This window comes from Pristiophorus japonicus, chromosome 21 (genome assembly GCF_044704955.1).
Source record: "Pristiophorus japonicus isolate sPriJap1 chromosome 21, sPriJap1.hap1, whole genome shotgun sequence".
NCBI classification, from domain to species: domain Eukaryota; kingdom Metazoa; phylum Chordata; class Chondrichthyes; family Pristiophoridae; genus Pristiophorus; species Pristiophorus japonicus.
The window spans coordinates 45,054,706-45,081,344 of NC_091997.1; the positions used below are offsets into that span (position 1 = coordinate 45,054,706).

The 26,639-nt window shown below is 42.1% G+C and overlaps 1 protein-coding gene across 1 annotated transcript; it reads right to left on the minus strand.

Moving 5' to 3' along the window:
• Positions 1-1,787: 1,787 nt before the first annotated feature.
• Positions 1,788-25,513, minus strand: LOC139233981 (ADP-ribosylation factor 2-like). The gene is made up of 5 exons (XM_070864724.1): positions 25,407-25,513; positions 11,599-11,768; positions 10,150-10,260; positions 6,369-6,493; positions 1,788-3,478 (listed from the first exon to the last, which is right to left on the minus strand). Exons 2-5 carry the CDS (start codon positions 11,741-11,743, stop codon positions 3,320-3,322), a joined length of 540 nt encoding a protein of 179 aa, XP_070720825.1. The 5' UTR covers positions 11,744-11,768; positions 25,407-25,513; the 3' UTR covers positions 1,788-3,319.
• Between the last annotated feature and the right edge of the window lie 1,126 nt (positions 25,514-26,639).

Below are 26,639 nucleotides of genomic sequence, written 5' to 3' on the forward strand. Positions count from 1 at the left end.
GCATCTTCCAAGGAACCAATGAAATATGCCGTCAGTCAGCAACACCGATAGTTGCTCATCAGCCATCCTAATTCCATGCCTTACCTATCTGAGCTGTGCTTTCTTGACCATGTCCTTTGTGCAGGACTTCAACATTGCCAATTTATAATAAAATGCATCCAAGTATCGAGCTTCCAGCTACCTAACAATTCAAGATGAACTAAGTTAAATGCAAAAGAACCAAGTAGGTTGCATACTGCTAAATAAGCATGGCACATTGACCTGATTACACCTGAAATATTAACCTTTCAGAATAGGATCTGATGTTTTCGAATTGTTAACCCAGCTTGCTCTGAACCACATCAAATTTCTGGTTTTAGCTCAACTCTGCACCTAGATCAAAAGCAGTTTATGAACCAGCATTAGTCCCCAGGTTTTTTTTGAAAAGAGGAAATGCTAGAGTTTTGATGTGGTTTCCAATGAAAATAAAAGTCCTTTAAAATCTGCTATTTTAGCATTGGCTTTGATCTAGACTGCAGTCATCTGTTCTGATCACTTCCCCAAAAGAACTCTGTTTAGCAAGAAAAGACCTTTTCAAAACAGTTTTTGCTGCATGACTAGCATGTACGATTGGGACCACAGTAGCATATTTAGTGAAAACGAATGCAAAGTTAGCCATATCTTTATTCTCATACCTAACCTGCAAATTCAACATCTGAAAAAAATCCTCACCACCCCTTCAATTTTTCACTTTTTTTTCCCTAATACCGGTGTTATCTTCAGCTGCTTTTTTTCTACTTGATCCGACTCTCAATAATTGTTCCTTTCACACTTGAGCTTTTCTTTTTTAAAAATATACAAATATCCCTATGAACACCTCTGTTCAGCCATTTAGGCTTCACTTTGAACATACCTTTTTAATCCTTGGACACACATCAGCATATATTCAATGTAAACTTGTTTTTCTGCATTACAGATTTTTTTTTTTTTAAACCCGTATCTCTGTTCCATGACAAATTCAAGCCCTCTCTATCATTTCCTACAATTCAAATCAAAAACCTCAACGTGCAAATGTGGATGCAAACAATTTATATTGGGGCAGGGAGGGTGCATTTATGAGCTTCGTAAAGTAGAAGGAGCATTATTCTGCATCCGGCCTTGCTGTAGATGTCCTGAGAGTTCACAGAGCAGGTACTAGACACCCAAAATACTCCTTTCCTCAGTAGTTTATCAAGTAAAAAGTAACACTCTTAGCCAGTTCTCTCATTGCATCACCCCCCTCAAATAAAATTGCAATGCTATGTTAAGGTCAACCAACTGAAACAACGAAAATGTAGATGTTACTTTAAACATGGGATTCATTATTACCGTATTACTTAGAATGGAATTAAAAAAATGCTGGAAATACTCAGGTCAGACAGCATCAGTGGAGAGAGAAACAGAGTTAACGTTTCAGGTTGGTGACGAAGAGTCATAGACCTGAAATGTTAACTCTCGTTTTTCTCTCTCCTGTGTTTCTATTTTAGATTTCCAGCATCCACAGTATTTTGCTTTTGTATTAATCAGAATGGACCTTTTTCATTTTGCAACGTCTGGATTTAACCCACCCCAACACAGCATTGCAATTTAAATAACTGAACTGCCCTGGCAATCAAAACAGGCAGGGAGGTTAAGAAAGGGAATGGACCTTTATTGCCAGCTGAAATTTTTGCAAACAAGGTCGCTTCACCACTCCTCTCCCTCCTTCAAACACACCCCACAAAAACAGACAGGAATTCAGATTTACACAGCACCCCAACACACTGATATGTAACTTGACCATTTATTTCAAGAAATATCTTTAATATAGTGAGACAGGTTTTCAAATATGGTTAAAAAACAAGCTGATTTTTCAGATTAGAAATCACATTTGCACACCGTTTGATGTTGGCCTTTTATTTGTACAGAAAAAAAACCTTTCCAACAAAGCTTCACATTTCCACTATTGCCTTCAAGTGTAATGTCTGTCCCAGTAAAATATATTCTTACATTACATAAAATTGGTTTCTCAAACTCCTTAACTAAAAAGTGTAAAAAGAATCATAATTCCCAACTGGCATCTCTCCTTCCATATTGCTGCAGATAACAAGATTACAGTCTGCATCTTAAGGTCAACTTGCAAGAGTGTGTTAACTATATTCAGTTTTTGTCTGTGAAGACACCTATATTCAACTGGTCATTAATATACAATGAATAAGTCAATTTGAAATGCATGCTACTGGTCTGTATATAACAAATATTCTGACTAAACCTCTAAATAATCCAACAGCCTGCTGAAACATTTTCAAATGTCTCCTTTTGGTAGAAATGCCAGACTATTGGGGACGTTTCCTGGAAGTTAGGTGTGCAATTTTAAATTCCCATCACCCTGAAGTTCAACTCCCAATATGAATTAATGAAGATCCAGGGTGCTTTTAAAGCCACTTGTGTCTGTAGTGTTGTTGCAGGAATAGAGACACAGAGCACTTTTTTGGGGGGGCTTGGCTCTTGGTGTTTACAACAAAAAAAGGTTTAGATACTTGTTAATTTATGATTTTACCCTTCCCTGCAGTATTAACATACAAGTGTCGTTCAAAACCTTCACAAAACAGAGGAATGGGAGCAGCTGCCTCAGTCACCTGTATACATTTTATTTTAATTGTAGGATTTACGTTTCTACAACTCTCCTACACATGGAGATCATTTCTCTCCAGGTCCTTTGCAGAGTCAAAAAAAACCATGGGTCATAACAAATGAATGATTTCCTTGCAGAATACATTGATTTTCACCATCCCCACCAAGTTTAGTACATGCAGGGCAATGCAAGCACAAGTTAAAACCAGCCTGCACCACTCAGGCTCAGAACAAAAAGTCAGATAAGATTGCAAAGCAAGGTATGCAGTCCTGCTCTCAATTTTCAAAACAAGGTTTGCTGGTGATCAGGCACAATCCCCCTACCCCGCCCCCTACAGTCCCACCACCACCGGCCACTCCCTGCACCTCAAGTTCACAAAGGGGCCATATAAAATAGCATCTCATGGCCCTAATTTTTGGACAGCTAGCAATTATATACTATAAATTGATTTTTTAAGCCTGCTGGCAACTATACCAAGACTAGAGCTCGAGTCATTCATTTGTATTAGTTAAATACTTCCATAGTTCATAATACCAGTTCTGATAAGTAGTGTCCCTAACCCTTCTGTATAAAAGGCACATGGTGAGGAAACTGCTCCCACTCAACACCAAACTCTGACACACACACACACACAGGCACACAGCAGCAGCACAGCTTCATGTGGAGGCATTCAGGAAGTGAAATAGATCACTTCCGATTAAGTTGACCAGACAGCCATTCAAGACCTTCAAAGAGACCATCGCCGCTGGTAGCACATGTTGTTTGGATGAACCAACGTCTGCAGCTCAATTGGTGTAGGCCCAGTTTCTCTGTGACTTCTCCAGATTTCAGAGCATTTGGCAAATCCTGCAAGGATAATTTTGTGAGAATGAAACAGGATCAGGATTGCTTTCTAGTACGACAAGATAATTATTTACTTTGTCTGAATTCAAATCACCTCAAAATGGTCCAATAGCACACAGCTTTAATGTCTGATTTTCTGCACTCATCTAGGAGCCTCTCCTCCACCTCTTTCTGGGGCAGAGTTCCACAAGTGCTGGGGGACCTTTTAGTACCTCTTCCAAGTGCCCGCCCTTCCGGTGAGCCTTGCCAGCAGCTGTCAGATGACATAACCACTGAGGACATCACAAGTGAACTTGCTCCTGTAAGTCACGAGTGAAATTTACAGGAGTCACTGGACAGTGATCAGGACTGGGAACCATGGCCAATTTACTCTCCTGACCACAACCTCCCCAAAGCCAGGGAAGGGAGGCTAATTGTGGAATCCCAAATGATGTCTGACTTGAGATCAACTAGCTAAGCAGACAGGGAACCAGAACTGGGAGTTTGTGACAACAATGAAAGTGAAGCATTATTGTCTTTAGCTGAGTTCATCAGGATACTGCTCAGTGAGCAGTACTTGGTAAGAGAACTTGAGTTAAGCAGTTTAGTCTGCTGATTCTAAGTCTAACGGAATATAAAGTTTTCTGTAGTCCACAGTTCAGTTAAGCGTCCCTTGACCACTGAAAAACATTCGTGAAGCTCTTTTTAGGAGCGGGGGTGGGTGGAGGAAGCCCATTCTGAAAATAAACAAGTCTAGAAATGCAACTCATGGTAATTGCAGCAATATTTATACAGACTTGATATGGACAAGGAATTCCAATCAATCCAGATCAAGACAAGAGCAACAGTTTCAGCCTATATTTTCCATCTACATACAAGCATCTTATTAATGCAAAATCAGAAATCTCCTTCAATACAATAAATTGTATATATTTAAACAATGAACAGGCAATAGGAAAAAAAAATGAGAAAAGGCCACTCAGTCCAAGTAATATTTTACAGACTATTTTTCCCTAGCTCATTTTTTCTTCTCCCCTCCCGAAGCTTACAATATGGGCAGGCAGTTCCACACATGCCGACAACCCTCAAATACTCCTAAAATGATCATTCTTTACATGCAAACCTAGTCAGCAAATTCAAACAAGCCATTCTGTTAAGTGCCAGCGTCATTTGGCAGAAATCTTGCATCTGAGTCAGCAGGTTGTGGGTTCAAGTTCCACTTGAGAGACTTGAGCACACAATCTAGGAAAACACTTCTGCAGTACTTTGAGTGTGCTGCACTGTGGGAGCCACCATCTTTTGAATGATACGTTAAACCAAGGCCCTGTCTCCCCCCTCAGGTGAATGTAAAAGATTCCATGGCACGATTCGAAAAACTGCAGGAGGGTTCGTCCCAGTTTCCTGGCCAATATTTATCCACTCTAAAACAATGGTCCCAAGTTTCCACACGCGGCAAAACAGGCGCCCCTCTGAGCTGGGCGCCCGTTTTTCGCGCCGAAAACGGCGCCTGAAAAAAAACGCACTATTCTCGAGCGCTTTGCAGCTCGATGTCAGCTTGGCGCAGCGCCCAGGGGGCGGGGCCTACCACTGGCGCCAATTTTCTAAGTAGGAGGGGGCGGGTACCATTTAAATTCGTTTTTTTCGTGCCGGCAACCCTGCGCGTGGGAGCGTTCGCGGACGTGCAGTGAGAAGGAAACATTGGCACTCGGCCATTTTTGTAGTTCTTTGTCGCTGTTCAATTTTTAAATTTTTTAAAATAAAACCACATTGCCCTTCCATGATCAGCACTGAGGCTTCTTGCAGCCTCCCGCCCCCCCCCCCCCCCCGTCAGGAATGGCTGCCTCAACTTGAGGCTTCCTGCAGCCTTCTCACTGCCTCCCCCCCGCTGCCGTCGGGAACGGCTGCCTCAACTTGAGGCTTCCTGCAGCCTTCTCCCTGCCTGAAGCACTTTCACAAAGGTAGGAACATGGTTTATTTAATCTTTTCTTTGCTTATAAATTTTTATTCAGGTTGGAATTATTTGTATATTTGTACAAGTATAACTAAGGATTGATTGTAGAATGTAATGACTTCCCTCCCCCCCCACCCACCTCGTTCCGGACCCCTAATTTGTAACCTGCGCCTGATTTTTTAATGTGTAGACAAGGTTTTTTTCAGGCCTACAAAAATCTTCACTTGCTCCATTCTAAGTTAGTTTGGAGTAAGTTTTCACTCTGGAAACTTTCAAATCAGGCATCAGTGGCGGGACACGCCCCCTTTTGAAAAAAAATTCTGTTCAAAAGTGAAACTGTTCTACTGGACTAGAACTGCAGAAAACTTAAATGTGGAGAATTGCGATTTCTAAGATACTCCGTTCTCCACCAGTTGCTCCTAAAAATCAGGAGCAAATCATGTGGAAACTTGGGGCCATTATCTGGGACCTTGCTGTGCACAAATTGGCTGCCGTGTATCCTACATTACAACATTAAATATGCCTCAAAAATACTCCATTTGCTTTGAGTCATCCTGAAGTCATGAACGGTGCTATATAAATGTCAATTTTCTTTAATACTCATTATAGTCAAGTCCAATCCTGTTTTGCCAAACACTTTCTAGCAAGGATCCATGGACAACCATCAAATGGGAAACCCTGATTTATTTAATCTTTTCATAGTTCAAGAGCAGTGAAGCCAAATATCAAGCCATTTGTTCAGCTGAGCTTCTTGCTCAGAGCCTGGCCTTTAACGGTCAACTTAGATTGTGCAAATCAAACTGTTTACAAAAGCATAATGGTATGGGCTGCTAGTAAAACAGTCAAATTGAATAGCTGTGGTGGAAGAACTTAACTGAGTGAAAACTCCAGCACGGGCTCGACAGGCCAAACGTTCCCCTTCTGTGCTGTAACCATGCTATGATTCTATGTGCCTCGACTTACCTGCTTATTTGCAAAGACTAACAACACAGCATCTTTCAGCTCATCTTCTATCAACATTCGATTCAATTCTTCCTTTGCCTCGTTGATGCGCTCTCGGTCATTGCTGTCGACCACGAATATTAAGCCTTTAAGAAAGCATGTTGATATTCCAAAATGCATCAACTGTGCACCCAATGACAAACAGTAAACTTGGACTTCAAGGTCAGTTATAAATCATACTCCGAACACATGCATTTATTAGATAAATACTTGAAAAATAAGGCGTGAAATAGGTCGTCGGCAGTAGCTCAGAAGAAATAGCGTTTTACACCCCGCTCAACTTTAATTTCCATAGACATCAATGTACAAGAATATCATGTAGGTGTAAAACAGGCTTCAGATTCGCTGTCGCCCATTTTGTGTCACCGCTGAAGACCAATTTCACCAAAGAATTGTTAATGCAGCATTCAGGGAGGGACGAAATAGATAGCTCTTTCGAGACCAGTGCAAGCGTGATGGTCAAATGGCCCAATTCTGTGTTATATGATGCTATGACTACCTTTTGCGTTAAAACATTAAGTACCATCATAAAATGGGCATCGCTCAGCACCGTTTAACCTAACTTGTCTGGCGGGATTAGGGTGGGTTTGAGTCAGATGCTTATTTTACACCCAGCTTGATTTTACTCTCAATTGGCTTCAATGGAGAGTAAAGTCAGACAGGGTGTAAAACCAACTACAACCCATACCTACTCCATTCCTGCCAAGTAGATTAGGCTAAAATCGGAGCTTAGGTCTTCAATTCTCTCGCTTTCACAGGTTTAATTAATTAAAGTTACCCAAAAATTGTATATGCATTTTCCACTATAGTTACATAAGCAGTAGTATAAATCTGATTTCCATCTCCCTCATGCAGCATGGGATTTCCCTCACAAAATAGTACCTCAGAGAAACAACAGAGCTTAGGTTACTCCATAATATGCAATCCCCGATTTTAGCTGAAACGTCTGCAAAGAAAGGACAGCTGGAGCTGCCTGAAGACTAATATCAGCAGTGTTAAGTGAAGATACAATCTTAGCTGCATCATGAAATTGTCCCAACTCAAAAGTTTTGATAATCCTCTTCTTGTGAAGGCTAGGCTCAATAGCAGCACTCTCACCAAAGTCAGAAGGTTGTGGGTTCAGGCCCATTCCACAGACTTGAAACTAAAGCTCAGACTCACTGCAGTACAGAGGTGCCATTTTTCAGATTAAACTCCGGTGGACATAAAAGATTTCACTTGCCTTATTTTCTTTGGACTATAGGAATGTGTGCCTAAGGGTCTGGACTAGTATATGGCTGTTGAAATGGAGTAAATGACAACCCTCAAGCATAACAGGAATAATAATCTCCAAGTAAAAGATCCTCTCGGAATGAGTGATCACAGCATGGTTGAATTTGTAATACAGATTAAGGGCGAGGAAGTAGTGTCTCAAACGCGCGTACTATGCTTAAACAAAGGGGACTACAGTGGGATGAGGGCAGAATTGGCTAAGTAATCTAGGAACACAGATTAAACGGTGGCACAATTGAGGAATAGTGGAAGACTTTTAAGGAGCTCTTTCATAGTGCTCAACAAAAATATATTCCAGTGAAAAAGAAGGGTGGTAAGAGAAGGGATAATCAGCCATGGATAACCAAGGAAATAAAGGAGAGTATCAAATTAAAAACCAATGCGTATAAGGTGGCCAAGGTTAGTGGGAAACTAGAACATTGGGAAAATTTTAAACGACAGCAAAGAATAACTAAGAAAGCAATAAAGGAAAGATAGATCACGAAAGTAAACTTGCGCAAAACATAAAAACAGATAGTAAAAGCTTTTACCGATATATAAAACGGAAAAGTGTGACTAAAGTAAATGTTGGTCCCTTAGAAGATGAGAAGGGGGATTTAATAATAGGAAATGGCTGAGACCTTAAACAATTATTTTGCTTCAGTCTTCACAGAGCAAGACACAAAAACCACACCAAAAATTGCTGGTCACGGGAATGTGGGAAGGGAGGACCTTGAGATAATCACCATCACTAGGGAGGTAGTGCTGGACAGGCGAATGGGACCAAGGTAGACAAATCCCCTGGTCCTGATGAAATGCATCCTAGGGTATTAAAAGAGATGGCAGAAGTCATAGCAGATGCATTCTTTATAATCTACCAAAATTCTCTGAACTCTGGGGAGGTACCATCGGATTGGAAAGCAGCTGATGTAACGCCTCTGTTTAAAAAAAGGCAGACAAAAGGCAGGCAACTATAGGGTGGTTAGTTTAACATTTGTAGTGGGGAAAATGCTTGAAACTATTAAGGAAGAAATAGCAGGACATCTAGATAGGAATAGTGCAATCAAGCAGACGCAACATGGATTCATGAAAGGGAAATCATGTGTAACTAATTTAATGGAATTCTTTGAGGATATAACGAGCATGGTGGATAGAGGTGTACCGATGGATGTGGTGTATTTAGATTTCCAAAAGGCATTCGATAAGGTGCCACACAAAAGGTTACTGCAGAAGATAAAGGTACACGGAATCAGAGGAAATGTATTAGCATGGATAGAGAATTGGCTGGCTGGCAGAAAGCAGAGAGTCGGGATAAATGTGTCCTTTTCAGGTTGGAAATTGGTGGTTAGTGGTGTGCTGCAGGGATCGGTGCTGGGACCACAACTGTTTACAATATACATAGATGACCTGGAAGAGGGGACAGAGTGTAGTGTAACAAAATTTGCAGATGACACACAGATTAGTGGGAAAGCGGGTAGTGTAGAGGACACAGAGAGGCTGCAAAGAGATTTGGATAGGTTAAGCGAATGCGCTACGGTTTGGCAGATGGAATACAATGTCGGAAAATGTGAGGTCATCCACCTTGGAGGGAAAAAAAAAAAAAACAGTAAAAAGGGATTATTATTTGAATGGGGAGAAATTACAACATGCTGCAGTGCAGAGGGACCTGGGGGTCCTTGTGCATGAATCCCAAAAAGTTAGTTTGCAGGTGCAGCAGGTAATCTGGAAGGCAAATGGAATATTGGCTTTCATTGCGAGAGGGATGGATTACAAAAGCAAGGAGGTCCTGCTGCAACTGTGCAGAGTATTGGTGAGGCCTCACCTGGAGTACTGCGTGCAGTTTTGGTCACCTTACTTAAGGAAGGATATACTAGCTTTGGAGGGGGTACAGAGACAATTCACTAGGCTGATTCCGGAGATGAGGGGGTTACCTTATGATGATAGATTGAGTAGACTGGGTCTTTACTCGTTGGGAGTTCAGAAGGATGAGGGGTGAGCTTATAGAAACATTTAAAATAATGAAAGGGATAGACAGGATAGAGGCAGAGAGGTTGTTTCCACTGGTCGGGGAGACTGGAACTAGGGGGCGCAGCCTCAAAATACGGGGGAGCCAATTTAAAACTGAGTTGAGAAGGAATTTCCTCTGAGGGTTGTGAATCTGTGGAATTCTCTGCCCAAGGAAGCAGTTGAGGCTAGCTCATTGAATGTATTCAAATAACAGATATAGATTTTTAACCAATGAGAATTAAGGGTTATGGGGAGTGGGCGGGCAAGTGGAGCCAAGTCCACGGCCAGATCAGCCATGATCTTGTTGAATGGCGGAGCAGTCTCGAGGGGCTAGTTGGCCTATTCCTGTTCCTAATTCTTATGTTCTTCTTATAACTTTCTGGTTGGGAAATATATTCTAATACCAATACAAAAGAACAACCTGATTAGCAAAGAATTGAACTTTATTCCTATTTGATACACAGCTGCAGGAAATAATTCATACCTTGTGTATTCTGGAAATAGTGACGCCAGAGAGGTCTAATTTTATCTTGACCACCCACATCCCATACAGTGAAGTTTATATTCTTGTATTCTACAGTTTCCACGTTAAAACCTGCAACAAAATAGATATGAAAAATAACTATGCAACAATTCATACTAAACTTAAAATCAGAGCACACAAAAAGAGTACTAGGAAAATGTGACCAGTCCCTATGCTATGCATCCCTCCCCAATAATTGTTTCACAAGTTATTTTTACTCATTCACGGGGTTTGTGCTGCTGCCAATGCCAGCATTTATTGCCAATCCTTAAGTGCCCACGAGATGGTCTGCAATCCTTGTGGTGAAGGTACTCCCACAGGTAGGGAGTTCTAGGATTTTGACCCAGCAATGAAGGAATGGCAATATATTTCCAAATCAAGATGATGGTGTGTGACTTGGGAAACTTGGAGGTGGTGTTCCCATGCACCTACTGCCCTTGTCCTTGTAAATGGTACAGGCCACAGGTTTGGGGAGATACTGTCGAGAAGCCTTGACTAGTTGTTGCAGGACATCTTGTCGGTGGTACACACCGCCGACACGGGGCACTGGTGGTGGATGTGAATGTTTAAGGTGGTGGATGGGATGCCAAACAAGTGGACCACTTTGTCATGGATGGTGTCACTCATGGAGTGTTGTTGGAGCTGCACTCATCCAGCTCAGTGAAGAACATTCCATCACACTCCTGACTTGTAGATGGTGGAAAGATGTGGAGTCAGGAGACGAGGCACTCACTCTAGAATACCCAGCTTCTGACCTGCTCTTGTAGCCACAGTATTTATGTGGCTGGTTCAATTAAGTTTCTGATCAATGGTAACCCCCCAGGATGTTGCTGGTGGGTGTTTCGACAATGGTAATAAGCCAAGCCTGAATGTCGTCCAGGTCTTGCTGTGTGTCGGCACAGACTGATTCATTATCTGAGGAGTTGCAAACGGAACTGAACACTACAGTCATCGGCAAACATCCCCACTTCTGACTTTATGATGGAGGGAAGGTCATTGATGAAGCAACTGATGATGGTTGGGCCTAGGACACTGCCCTGAGGAACTCCTGCAGCGATGTCCTGGGGCTGAGATGATTAGCCTCCAACAATTATGATTAGGGCTTGCTGTCCAGAAATTAGAATAGATTGTGCCTGTTTTATATCCAAAAACTGAACAAAATGCATACCAATTTCTATCTGGTGTCCAAATACCTTTTGCTGAACAAGGCCCATGCTAAGTGCTAGGATGCCAGATCAGGCCCACCATGTAAATTGAGTTTGACACCCCTTCACATTGATAAGTGAGATTCTCCATTTCTAGAGTTTATTTCCTTAGCATCAGACAGGACTTACATTATCCTCCACAGAACATGTCTTGCCTCATGAGTTGTTACCAGCTTCATTATTCAGATTAAAAACCTGCCCTTACCAATGGTGGGGATTGTTGTTACAATTTCCCCAAGTTTGAGTTTATAGAGGATTGTGGTTTTGCCCGCTGCATCCAGTCCCACCATAAGTATACGCATTTCCTTCTTCCCAAATATGTTTCTCAAAAGGCTTTGGAATACTCCCATGGTGCCTCTGTTTTTGTAATCAGTCCTAAAAAAGAAAAAGCAGCGTAACTTGTTCAGCCATGAACTCATTGAATGGCGGTGCAGGCTAGAAGGGCTGAATGGCCTGCTCCTGCACCTGCACCTATTTTCTATGTTTCTGTGTTTCTACAGTAAATGAGTATTTCATTCCTGCTCCACCAAGATGCACCCAATCGTACCTCATCCCTAAAAACATTTGCCATTTTGGTCAGCATACATTAATGTTAGTGACATTATAATAGACAAATACAAAGGACCAATTTCTTTCTAACTTTTCAATACACGGTGAGGGTATCAAAAGTACTATTTATTTAAAGGTAAAATTGCTTGAGCAAAATCAACATTTCCAAGATCTTTATTGCCAGTCATTACCAGGAGTCAGCATTAAAATACAGTTTGCAGCTTCAGGGTTTGCAGGTGAATACAGTAAATGATTTTGTGGACATGAATCGTCAAACACTAGGTATTTTAGCCAAATCTGAATGTAGAAAATTGTACTGCTGGACGCATAACCTCCAAATGTTGCCACAAACCCTGCCACAAATATGCTGTCAACTGCAATAACTGATTATACAAATCTGGAGCAGCTTAGCTGGTCCAAAACACAAACTTTGACAAGTTTGATATTAAGCAGGCAAGACTAGTCTGCTCAATAAAATGCCACGTACATCAATAGAGGACATCTAGCTATATAGCACTCTGATTTCTATTACATGTCGGTTTATTGTAAAAATGCTCATCTTGTTTCTAATCTCAGTTGAGGTGTTCACAGCAATTCTCATGCATTTACTAGTGCCAAATTACAGATCAGCATTTTTGACAGACATTAATGACCTCGACGTGGATATACAGGACACAATTTCAGTTTGCAGATGACAAAACTCAAAACTGTAGTAAACAATGAAGGGGATAGTAATTGATGCCAGGAGGACATAGACTGGTGAAATGGGCAGGCAAATGGCAGATGAAATTTAACACAGGTGTGAAAAATAATTCCTTTTTGATAGGAAGAATGAGGAGAGGCAATATAAATGAAATGGCACAATGTGAAAGGGGTTGCAGGAAGACACTCCTGGGGGTGTACATACACAAGTCTGTGAAGATGGCAAGACAAGTTGCGGTGGCTGTTAAAAAGGCATACGACAAATTTGGTTTTATTAATAGAGGCAGAGAGTACAAAAAGTAGTTATGCTAAACCTTTATAAAACACTGGTTAGGTCCCAGCTGGAGTATTGTGGCCAATTCTGGGCACCACACTTTAGGAAGACCATCAAGCCTTAGAGAGGGTGCAGAGGAGATTTACTGGAATGGCACCAGAGATGAAAGACTTCAGCTACATGGAGAGACTAAAGAAACTGATTGCTCTCTTTGGAGCAAAGAAAGTTATGGGGAGAGATTTGATAGATGCGTAGAATCATGAAGGGTTTTGATAAGAGTAAGTAAGGAGAAACTTTCCAGTGGCAGAAGAGTTAGTAACCAGAGGACAAAGATACCCATATATGGTAACTGACAAAAGAATGAGGTGCAACCTGAGGAAACTTCTTTTATGCAGCAAGTTATGATCTGGAATGCACTGCCCGAAAGGCTGGTGGAAGCAGATTCAATGATAACTTTTAAACGGGAATTGGATAAAAACTCGAAGGGAGGAACATGCAGGGCTATGAGAAAAGTGGAGTGGGACTAATTGGTCGACATAGGCACAACAGGTTAAATGGCCTCCTCCTGTGCTATATCATTCTGTGATAGCAATGTACCCATGAATGCATTCTTAGGGGTGGAAGAGGTGACATAAGATTGATAACTGATTTATCTAAGACAGATACCCAAAAGATAGCAGTCCATCACCATACCTGCTCAATTAATTTCTTTAAACCTGTATTAGACTATTTCAGTTGCCCAAGTACATTTATCACAGAATACATGAAGTTAATAGCTCCATTGATGAATTTAAATTGGTCTAAAGTTATTCTGTGACAAATCAGGTGACCAGTAAAAGTCCATACATAACCTCCTGATCTCAATCAGAAATGGCAGTTTGAAACTGTATTTAGCTATGCCAGTTAACCACAATTTCTTGTTAGCAGGAACTAGTCAGTCATTATTGCAAAAACTATTCATATAGGTACTGTTAACCCCATACTGGTACTGTTAGCAAGTTAAAACACAACCTACAAATTGGAGTATAATATTTATGCAAGTAAAACTGCAGTTCACATTTTTCCATTATTTAATTGGCCCAGAAATTGCAGTCAGAAACTTCCTGCAGGGTGATGCCTCGACAAATTTTTTTCATTAAAGTATCTGATGGTCCCAGAGGAACGTAAACTTGCCAAGCTGCGCAATCCAGTGTAGGGTCCCACATATTCCAGGAGCGTATGTGCAGCCTGGGATCAGGCGGGCCGAACCAACCAACCAGAGTTATGGTGAGTTCCGTTTTGTACGCAGATCATTTCTATGAATGGGGATACCCCCAAAACACTTCACATTTAAAATTAATTGAAATTGAATTAAATTAAATGTTTTATACAAAAAAAAAATTTTTGTATATGTTTTAATAGGGTTAAAAATAAACTTACCTTAATGGACAGGATTTTTAATATAAAAATTATTGATAACATTTTACTTTTCTATCTTTTAAAACTCTTAGGCTGGTACGCCTGCTTTTACGCAAGTGTTTGAAGGACATTCACTGGGCAGGAGTTGGGCAAAGACCAAATCTCCACCCGCGAAGGCCCTACTCCCGGGATGCGTTGGAACTGTCAAAAGAAATGTTGACAGTTCGCAAGTGCCGGATTTTGGCGAATGCGCATCGCGTGCTGAGAATCGACACTTGCGGGTCAGTGCGCACATCGTATGTGCTCGTAGAGTCTGCGATTTTTGGCCCAATTTTTTAATAAAAGGCTTAAAATCTCCAAATCATTATTGTAGAAATTTTCCAACTCCGTTTCCTAGATTCTAGCAGACCCGCAGTAACATTTATGACCATCTATCAGATTTCTCAACTATTCTTCATTTTTCACTTAACTAGTATGCATTTGTTACTAAATAGTAAGTGACCTTTTCTACAATTAGAACATAGTTACCCTTTGGGAGTCTGATGGGCTTTTAGAAGTTGGGACAGCAAACTCCCAGGAGCGTGTCGACATTTATAAATTTATGAACGATTGCATTATTGACCCATATTTATATTCCTTGGGCAACGGAGACAATTTCTCCAAGAATGATCAGCAAGGACACTACAGAGGCAATAGGGAATAGAAAATTTTAATTGCAACAGCACTCCAAATCCAACATATTTCCACAGTGTTAATGAGTTATATGTTCTTGGTTGAGGCTCTTTATGGTTCACTACTGAGAATTCGATTAAATTTCATTCAAATCAAGCTGTTGGTTGGATGGGGCTCAAATTCCAAAAGAGATTAAAATTGGAACTTAAGCCCTGTGCTCTGTGTTTGCAATCCTGACATCGTTTGTTACTTCAAGCTCAGATCACTGGAAAGCATTGTATCCACCAGTCCTTGTTTCAATTCTCAATCTCAAATCAAGGAAAACTTTCTCCCCCACAGCCAGGGACAATTAGTTCTACACATAAAATAACCAGTCGCTACTACCTCTGAAAATAAAGAATAAATTCAGCGTGAACAGAAACTCAATCAGGAGTCTCTCAAACTTTATTGCGCCTCCATTACATGAAGGGTGAATTTACACTAGTTTAGCATTGGTATGAAGCAATTTCAGCTTTGCACCAACACCAAACTTGTGTTCTACAGCATCAATCAGGTGCTAATGCCTGAAGAGACTCTGAAGTGAAGCAGACTGAGACCTTTGCTTCACACCATTTAGGTTGGGCCGCTCCTTCCGATTAGGCTGCATATATACTAACTACAGGAACAATAACTTGCATTTATATAGCATCCTTAATGCAGGAAAGCAGTTTGAGGCACAGCACAGGAGCAAAAATGTTGACAGAGCCAAAGGCGATATTAGGATGTCTCTGCAAAATCCTGCAAATCCCCTGGGTGAACAGACACACCAATGCTAGCATCCTCAATCAGGCCAACATCCCCAGTATCGAAGCACTGACCACACTTGACCAGCTCCATTGGGCAGGCCACACTGTTCGCATGCCTGACAAGACTTCCAAACCAAGCGCTCTACTCGGAACTCCTACACGGCAAGCAAGCCCCAGGTGGGCAGAGGAAATGTTTCAAGGACATCCTTAAAACCTCCTTGATAAAATGCAACATCCCCACCGACGCCTGGGAGTCCCTGGCCAAAGACCACCCTAAGTGGAGGAAGAGCATCCGGGAGGGCGCTGAGCATCTAGTCTCGTCGCCGAGAGCATGCAGAAAGCAAGCGCAGGCAGCGGAAGGAGCGTGCGGCAATCCAGTCTTCCCACCCACCCTTTCCTTCAATGACTGTCTGTCCCACCTGAGAGACACTAATTCCTGTAATGGACTGTTCAGTCACCCAAGAACCCACTTTTGGAGTGGAAGCAAGTCAAGGGACTGCCCATGATGATGATTAGGGTGCGTCAAAGCTTGGTCAAAGAGGTAGGTGTTAAGGAATGCCTGAAATGAGAAGAGGAAGGTGACAAGATCGAGAAGGAATCTCAAAGCTTGGGTCCTAAATGACAAAGAATGGCTGTCAATGGTGCTGCAAAAGGAGTGGAGGCTGCACAAGAGGCCAGAATTGGAGGAACGCAAGAGATCTCAAAGGGTTCTACGGATGGAGGTGTTAGAGATAGGCAGGGGCGAGGCCATGGGGGGATTTGAAAAGGATGAGAATTTTCCAATCGATGCAATAGTGGTCCGGGAGCCAAATGTAAGTCAGCGAGCACAGGATTGATGGGTGAGCAAGACTTGATGCGGATTAGGATATGAGCAGCAGAGCTTTTGATGGTCCAGTTTATGGAGGGTGGAAGAGGGAAGACTGCATGCAACAAAAGCATGATGAGGGTTTCAGCAGCAGATAAGCTGAGGCAGAGACTGATGATGCTATGGAGGTGGAAGTAGGCGGCTTTGGTAACAGAGAAGATGTGTGGTTGGAAGCTCATCTCAGGCTTAAAAATAGGACGCCAAGTTTGCCAACAGTTTCGTTCAGCCTAAGACAGTGGCCGGAGGGGTGGAATCGTGTGAAGATAAACTGCTTTCCACCAATGCTACAACTGTAATATAAATGAAACCAGGAACTAAATTTACAGCTGCAAGATTAATAGTTTTACATTTTTTGGGGCTCACTTGCACTAAATTTACTGCAACATTTCATACATATGAAACTTTCTCTCAAGTCAGAAATATTTAACTTGTGCAAAATGTTGGAGCAGCATATCTGATACTTCATTCAAGTTGCTATTATTGGTACATAAATGTTAACAGACTATTCAATCAGTCGAGGCCTCGCTACAAAGCTACTGCTATCCACATACGTGCCCAAGCACAGCGAAAAGGAGTGGGGGGGGGGGGGGTCACTGGAACCTTGTATTCCTATCCAACAACTGTCAGAGTTGATTAGCCTACCTCAGAATAGTCAAACCTAGAACCCTGCTGGTCTATATGGATGGCAAACTGGCTACGAAATGGAAAACAGCAAGTAGGGGTTAAAGGTAGTTACTCAGACAGCAGATGGGAAGTGGTATTCCACAGGGTTCAGTGCTGGAACCATTTACATAAATGATTTGGATTCCAGAATCCGAAGTATAACTTCAAAATTTGTGGAGGACACCAAATTGAGTATGGTTAACACTGAGGAAGACTGCAACACAATACAAGACATTAGCAAACAATAGGTGTGTAAATGGAAAATGAACTTCAATATAGTTGTGTGAGGTGGTACATTTTGGTAGGAGGAATAAGGAGGACACCTACTCCTTGGAAAATAAGAGTCTAAATGAGGTAGAGGTGCAAAGGGATTATAGGGTACAGATTAACAAATTAAAATTACCAACGCAGGTTAACAAATCCATGAAATATGCAAAGCATTGGGGTTCATTTCTAGAGGAATAGAATTCAAAAATAGAAGTTACGTTAAAATTATACAGAACCTTGGTTAGGCCACATGCAAGAGTACTGTATACAGATTTAGTCTCCATATTACAAGGATATAAAAGCACTGGAGAAAGTGCAAAAAAGATTGACAAGGATAACGATTGAAAGGGTACAAATATCAGGAGACTGAATAGGCTGGGGCGCTTTTCTCTCGAAAAGACTGAGGTGCTCTAAGGTCTTTAAATTATTAAGGGCCTTTACATGTTAGACAGAGAAGATATTTTCACTTAAATAGATCTTTGGTTCCATGTTCAAAACTCAACCAATCCCAGAAATATTTATGCATGTTATATCAAATTTAAATTGCCATCAAATTAATGAGTATGAAACAAACTCAAATGGGAGTTACGACAGCATGTAACCAGACCTGAATCACATGTTTGGACATACACATTCTACCACATAGTTAGAAAAAATATATTTCCAAAATTTGGTGTGCTTCCATAGATTTATGGAAATTTCAGTGAAGAGGCAATAACTATAAATGAGTAAAACATTTGGCCCATGATGACAAATTTGAAGATAACCCTGTAGAACTTATTCTGATAAACATTCCCTTTTCAAAGTGATTGAATATAATGAGCACACTTGTACAAGGAAACTGAGCTTCCTGAAAAACTGAGAAACCCGAGTTGCTAACAAAAAAAAAAAGTTACCATTTCCAAATCAGAGAAGGCTGCAAATATGGAAAGGGCTGGTAGGGGAAGTGATGAAGGAATCCACATCAGCATAAATTCCATCATAAAATTTACAAAACTTGTATTTAAAGAAATATTTCATAATTCTCAACAAAAATACATTCTATTGAGAAGCAAAAACTACAAAGGAAAAGTGATCCATTCATGGCTATAGAAGTTAAGGATAGCAATAGATTGAAAGAAACAGTATATAATGTTGGGAAGAAGCAAGCCTGGGGGATTGAGAGTTTCAGAAATGAGTAACAGCTGATCAAAAAAAGTGATTAAAAAAAAAAGTGTCTAGCCTAAGAAAACTAGCAATATAAAAACAGATTGCAAGAGCTTCTACAAGTATGTAAAAAGGAAGAGAGTAGCAAAAGTAAATATCGGTCCCTCAGAGACTGAGGCAGGAGAAATTATGGGGAAGAAGAAAACGGCAGAAACGTTACACAAATATTGTGTACCGGTCGGTCATCACAGCAGAAGATGCAAAAAGTATACTTAAAATGGTGGGGAACCAAGGGTCTAATGAGGGTGAGGAACTTAATGTAATTAATAGAGAAAAAGTACTCGAGAAACTAATGACTGAAAGCCGACAAATCTCCTGGACCAGACGGCCTACATCCTCGGGTTCTAAAAGAGGTACATTGGTTTGGATCTTCCAAAATTCCCTAGATTCTAGAACAGTCCCAGCAGATTGGAAGGTAGCAAATGTAACACCGCTATTCAAGAAAGGAGGGAGAGAGAACACAGGGAACTATAGGCCAGTTAGCCTGACATCAGTTGTCAGGAAAATGTTGGTATCCATTGTTAAGGAAATGGTATCAGGGTACTTAGAAAATCATCACATGATTAGGCAGTTAACATGGTTTTATGAAAGGGAAATGGTGTTTGACAAATTTATTCGAGTTTTTGAGGATGTAACTAGCAGGGTAGATAAAGAGGAACCAGTAGATGTAGTACATTTGGATTTCCAAATGGCATTCAATAAGGTGCACATAAAAGGATTATTACACCATCATTCAATAAGATCATGGGATTGGAGGTAATGTATTAGCATGGACAGAGGATTGTTTAACGGACAGAAAACAGAGTAGGGATAAACAGGTCTTTTTCAGGTTGGTAGGTTTCAACTAGTGGGGTGCTGCAAGGATCAATGACATATGAGGAGAGACTGGATCAACTGGGCCTTTATACACTGGAGTTTAGAAGAATGAGAGGGGATCTCATAGAAACACACAAGATTCTGACTGGACTGGACAGGTTAAATGCGGGAAGAATGTTCCCGATGTTGGGGAAGTCCAGAACCAGGGGGACACAATCTTAGGATAAGGGGCAGGCCATTTAGGACGAAGATGAGGAGAAACTTCTTCACTCAGACTTGTTAACCTGTGGAATTCCCTGCCGCAGAGAGTTGTTGATGCCAGTTCATTGGATATATTCAAGAGGGAGTTAGATATGGCCCTTGTGGCTAAAGGGATCAAGGGGTATGGAGAGAAAGCAGGAAAGGGGTACTGAAGGAATGATTAGCCATGATCTTATTGAATGATGGTGCAGACTCGAAGGGCTGGATGGCCTACTCCTGCACCTATTTTCGATGTTAATGCTGGGGCCTCAGCTATTTACAATCTATATTAATTGCCTAGATGAAGGGACCAAGTGTAATGTATCCAGGTTTGCTGACAATACAAAGCTAGGTGAGCCAGTAAGCTGTGAAAACAGAGTCTGCAAAAGGATATAGATAGACTAAGTGAGTGGGCAGTTAGGTGGCAGATGGAGTGTAGGGAAATGAGGTTATTCACTTTGGTAGGAACAATAGAAACAGAATTTTTTTTTAAATGGAGAACGTTTTAAATGTTGGTGTCCAGAGAGATTTGGGTATCCTTGTGCAAGAAACACAGAAAACTAGCATGCAGGTACAGCAAGTGATAAGGAAAGCAAATGGCATGTTGTCCTTCATTGCAGGGGGTTGGAGAATAAGATTCAGGAAGTCTTGCTACAATTTTACAGGGCCTTGGTGAGACCACACCTGGAGTACTGTGCACAGTTTTGGTGGTCTTATCTGAAGGTTATACCTGCCTTGGAAGCGGTGCAACGAAGGTTCACTAGATTGATTCCTGGGATGAGAGGACTGTCTTATGATGAGATTCCATAGAATAGGCTTTTACTCTCTGGAGTTTAGAAGAATGAAAGGTGATCTCATTGAAACATACAAGATTCTGAAGGGGACTGACAGGGTAGATGCTGAGAGGTTGTTTCCCCTGGCTGGAGTGTCTAGAACTGGGGGCAGGGGGCAGGGAGGAAATAGCATCTCAGGATAAGGGATAGGCCATTTAAGACAGATGAGGAGGAATTTCTTCACTCAGAGGGTCGTGAATCTTTGGAATTCTCTGCCCCAGAGGGTTGTGGATGCTGAGTCTGACTATATTCAAGGCTGAGATAGATAGATATTTGGGGCTAGACTTGAGAGCCACTCAACACCCATCCAGAACAACATTAATGTTTGATAATTAACCCAAGCGAAAATTTCCAGTTTTAAGTTAAAACTAATCGCCCAGCAAGAAAATGGGTCTTGTCTTTCTTTGCAGAGTACTCACCCAAGTGTGAGGTCATGCACTTTGGCAGAAAAAAAAAATCAAAGAGCAAGTTATTATTTAAATGGAGAAAGATTGCAAAGTGCTGCAGTACAGCAGGACTTGGGTACTTGTGCATGAAACACAAAAGGATAGTATGCAGGTACAGCAAGTGATCAGGAAGGCCAATGGTATCTTGGCCTTTATTACAAAGGGGATGGAGTATAAAAGCAGGGAAGTCTTGCTACAGTTATACAAGGTATTGGTCACACCTGGAACACTGCGTGCAGTTTTGGTTTCCATATTTACAAAAGGATATACTTGCTTTGGAGGCAGTTCAGAGAAGGTTCACTAGGTTGATTCCAGTGATGAGGGGGTTGACTTATGAGGAAAGGTTGAGCCTCTACTCATTGGAATTCAGAAGAATGAGGTGATCTTATTGAAACGTATAAGATTGAGGGCTTGACAAGATGGATGCAGAGAGGATGTTTCCACTGATGGGGAGACTAGAACTAGAGGGCATGATCTTAGAATAAGGGGACCACCCATTTAAAACAGAGATGGAGACATTTCTTCTCAAAGGTTTGTGGAATTCACTCCCTCAGAGCACTGTGGAAGTTGGGGCTTTGAATAAATTTGAGAAAGAAAGAGACAGTTTCTTAAACAATAAGGGGTTATGGGGAGCGGGCGGGGAAGTGGGGCCGAGTCCATGATCAGCCATGATCTTATTGAATGGCGGAGCAGACTCGAGAAGCCGTATGGCCTACTCCTGTTCCTATTTCTTATGTTCTACCACCCTGTTTAAGCAGCTGTTACAGGGCAGTTCCCTCGGTGATCTGGATGGGCTTCCATTGAGGCCAAACTTCCGCCCTGGGGATTTTCTCGGCGGTGCATGTTGGCGGTTTGGTTTCAGCGGGCGTTTTCAGATTTGGGCGACACCATTAAAAAACTAAGGGGGAAACTTACGCCGGGCGGAAAAACAGCTGCACCGCCGAGAAAATCGCCAAAAACAAAAAGGAAAAAGTTTAGCCCTTGGCGTCTAGGGGGAACCAAGGGATATGAAGATCGGGCAGGAAAGTGGAGTTGTGGTCGATGATCAGCCATGATCTTATTGAATGGTAGAACAGGCTCGAGGAGCCATATGGTCTACTCCTGCTCCTATTTCTTATGTTAACATGCAAACTATCTGAACAGACAGACAACATGGACTACCGATGTCATTGCAGGTAAAGTAGCAAAACTCCCAATAGCTTTATATAGAAGTCTACAACGAGTCAACTGAAACATAATTAAAAAAATACCCAAAGTGGAACAGTCGATGAGAAGAAATTTATTACAAAATGTATCAGCTTGGGTCAATTCATAGTACTCTTGCCTCTGGGTCAGAAGGTTGGAGGTGTCTTGGACAAGGAGCTTCAGCTCAATCTATGCTAAAACTCCAGTAATGTACTTAGGGAGTATTATCAGAGATGTCATCCTTCAGTTGAGGAATCAAAGCGAGGCCTGTTCTGGTGGGTGTTAGAAAATCCAATAACATTATTTAAAGAGGTGTTGGGAGTTTTCCAGGTGTCCGGGCCAACATTCCTACATTAGCCAATACCAATAAAAAAAAGACTGGTCATTAATCTCATTGCTATTGTGAGATTGTGATTAATGCAAAATGGTTGATGTGTACAATACAGATTGAATGTAAAAAGGGATGAGCTATAAGGAAGGAGGTGGTTAACAGTGGATCTCAGGTGTACAAAACTTGAATATTTCTCATGTGTGGACACTAACAAATCTCTTATGTTCTCATTTAAGATTTATCCACCATTAAAGCAAGTACTAAAAACAATCCTTTCCAAATCTCCAAGCCCATGAAATTTAAATAGGATAAGCCAGCAAATAAGCACAAAAGGAATACATTGCCTGGGTTCTGAGGACAGGATTGCCAGAATTTGAGGCTGCCCCAAACACATTTTGAACATCACTGTTTCAGAGTATAAACAAGCAAACTGCAGCAAGTAGTTTTGATCAGAGAAAGGAAGTTATATTAAGAGCTAATTCACATTCATAAGAAGTTACACTGAGTTATACAATGCCCTGGTTAGACTTAGAGCAATGTGTTGAGTTCTGGGCACCACACCTTCTACAAGGTAATGGCCTTGGAGAGTACAGCATAGATTTACCAGAACTATATGTGGACACCAAGGATTAAATTACGAGAATAGATTACACAAACAAGGATTCCATTCCCTGGAATTTAGATAATTAAGGGGTTATTTGATCAAAGTTTAAGATATGGAGAATGATCGGGTAAGTGGAGAGAGAGTTTCCAGGGAGCAAAAGTTTCAGCCAGGTGTGAAATTATGAACCACTTCTACACACAGAGTGGCAGAAATGTGAAACTCTTTTACAAACAGCAGCTGATGGTAGATCTATTGTTAGTTTTTAAATCTGAGATTGATAGATTACAGTATTAAAGGTTATGGGGCATATGGAGTTAGGTCACAGATCAGCCATGATCACACTGAATGGCAGAACAGGCTTGAGGGACTAAATGGTCTACTCCTGCTCCCACATTCCTTTATTATTGAAAATATTTTCAAACAAGTTTCCATCCAAGACAGATAACAAAAAACATAATAAATTTCACTTTCAATGCAAGTTAACTATTTTGGCCTAAACCAGATTTTAAACAAAGAGTGGGGAAAGAAATACAAAAACAATATTTTATTTTTCCAAACACATTTAAAGTTAGGAATCTTAACAGGGAATGTTAGCAGTTAGACGACTTCAAAAATACAAAAGCTGGAAAATAAAAAAATGACATGTTACACAATTATAATCCTTGTTTATGACAAAGCTGCATTAAACCATCGGTAACTACTGGTAACTGGAGTACCAGAAGGAAATTTCCAAGTCAATTCTTAACCATTAACACTGCTGCATCAATATTTTATTTATCCTAGAAATTAAGACAATCTTGCAAATTATTTGTCCCATATTGATATAAATTTGGAGTAAGATTTGGAAGTAAAGCACTGTCAACATCTCACAGGCTAAAAGTGTTCACTAGAATATTGTCACTAGTCAGCCGTGGCTCAGTTTGTAGCACTCACGCCTCAGACAGAAGACTTGAGCGCAAAAATCTAGACTGACACTCCAGTCCAGTACGAAGGAGCACTTCACTGCTGGAGGTGCAGTCTTTCGGACAAGACGTTAAACCCAGACCCCGTCTGCTCTCAGGTGGACGTTAAGTATCCCTTGGCACTATTTCATAGAAGAGGAGAGTTATCCCCGGTGACCTGGTCAATATTTATCCCTCAATCAAAATAACAAAAACAGATTACCTTGTAATGATCACATTGTTATGTGTGGGAACTTGCTGTGCACAAACTGTCTGCCACAAACAACATGATAATAACCAGGTCAGACCAGCCATGATCTTACTGAATGGCAGAACAGGCTCGAGGGATCAAATGGCCTACGCTCCTGCTCCTATTTCTTACGTATGCCACGTTTCCTACATTACAACAGCGACTACAATTCAAAAACGTACTTCATTGGCTGTAAAGCACTTGGGACATCCAATGGTCATGAAAGACGCTATATAAAGGCAAGTCTTTCTTTTCTCTTTGCCTCCTCCACCCCGAATCTTCGATGTTCTAAGACTTTTGGCAAACAGTTTCCCTAACAAACTCCAAATGGTGCCCCAGAATCTTGGGGGGGGGGGGGAAACGACGACGATGACTCCTTTTTAAGGGCTATGGAGTCTCAGTTGCTGCCCAGAATGAAAAGCTTCACAGTTGGCAACCTTTTTTAAAGTGTTCTTCAAAATCAATAAACATCTCCTAACCAGCCTTCCATTTCAAAGCGAGGTTTGGGGTAGCCTCCAAACCCTCGGGAACAAAGTGCTGGCTCAGAGGCAAGCAGCCCAGACCCTTGGCCAGGGGAAGGGGGTGCTTACAAAGGCGGCCAAGCGTTCCTGGAACACCAGTCACGGGCGGAAGATCTCTCACTCACTCTCTTCCCACTCGAACAAACACGTCCCCGCCCAGGCCTGTGGGCCCACAGGGAGTTCCGGGGAGAGGCCGGGCCGTGGCGCGCTGGGCCCCGGCTTCCGACTCGGCTCTTGTCCGCATCTTCCCCGCCCCGCCCGTGGATGTTTTTGGGGGGCCGGGGAGGGAGGGAGGGAGGTGGGCGCTGACAGGACAGGACCCGGCCTTTCCCGCCACAACAACAACAACTTGCATTCACACAGCGCCTCGACTGCAGTAAAACGTTCGCAAAACTTCACACAGAGTATTGACAAGGCACAAAACAAAAACTTTCGCCTCACAAAACCGACCAAAAGAACGTTTACCTGTGACCCGCTCGCCGTTCACTTCCTCCCTCTCTCTCTCTCAAACACACTCTCTCGTTCGCTGCTGCCGACTAAAATGGCCGCCCGCTCTCGCCCGCTCTGACGCGCGTCGTCACCTGCGTGTGCGTGATTGCGTCAAGGCGTGCCTCCCCGCGCCAGCAGCCGGTGATTGACAGCTCGAGTGACCAATCAACGCCCGTTGCGGGAGGTGTGGGGGTGGGACTGCAGCGTGGCGCTGGGGCGTTGGCCGTACCAATCGCCTTATTCATCGATGTTGCAACAATCAGGGAGTTCCCGGATCCACCCTGTTGCAACGAAACATGGCAATTGTTTATTCTCCAGCTGCATTTTATCTTTTGCCCAGTGATCACCAACTTTGACATATTTCCCCTCATTTCGTTTGATTGCATTTTGGGAAACACCAAAACTTGGGCCTGTTTCAAATAGACCAACCCTAAAACCTAATGGAATAATACACCATTTTTAATAACCCCTCTTTATGCAATCCTCATGGAGGCAGAGGGAAGGGAACTAATAACATGTTTGAGAGCGTAACCTTTGGCTCAGTGGCAGCATTCTTCCTTCTTAGTCAGAATGTCTTCAACCCCAGTCTAGACTGGAGACTTGAGCACATCAAGGCTGACACTTCAGTGTAGAGGGGCGGAGAGGTTTAGGTAGCGAGTTCCAGAACTGGGGGCCGAGGCAGCTGAAGGCATAGCCACCAATGGTTGAACAGTTATAATCAGGGATGCTCAAGAGGGCAGAATTTGAGGAGCGTGAACATTTCGGGGAAGGGCGGGGTGGTTGTGAGGCTGAAAATTGATTACAGAGATAGGGAGGAGCGAGGCCATGGAGGGATTTGTAAACAAAGATGAGAATTTTGAAATCGAGGCGTTGCTTAATCAGGAGGGCAGCGAGCTCAGGGGTGATGGGTGAGCGGGACTTGGTGTGAGTTAGGACACGGGCTGCCAAGTTTTGGATGACCTCAAGTTTACGTAGTTTAGAATGGGAGGCCAGCCAGGAGTGTGTTGTAGTAGCCAAGTCTAGAGGTAACAAAGGCATGCATGAGGGTTTCTGTAGTGTCCTTAACCCTTATTACATAATCACACGAGGCACCTACTGCAGACACAGTCACTCAGTGACCTTAACCTTTATTCCCAGGACCAAGAAGTGCTGACCCTGCGTGGGACCTCCCTTTATATACCTGAATGCCCAGGTGAGGAGTGTCTCCCA

What these genes read in the sequence shown, in the direction of transcription:
- LOC139233981 (XM_070864724.1), bottom strand. Translation starts at nt 11,743, where the DNA reads ATGGGAGTATTCCAAAGCCTTTTGAGAAACATATTTGGGAAGAAGGAA. An exon ending in AACAACAATCCCCACCATTG is followed by an intron (nt 10,261 to 11,598) that starts GTAAGGGCAGGT and finishes ATTTTGTTGCAG; the next exon opens with GTTTTAACGTGGAAACTGTA. An exon ending in TAGTCTTTGCAAATAAGCAG is followed by an intron (nt 3,479 to 6,368) that starts GTAAGTCGAGGC and finishes TTATCCTTGCAG; the next exon opens with GATTTGCCAAATGCTCTGAA.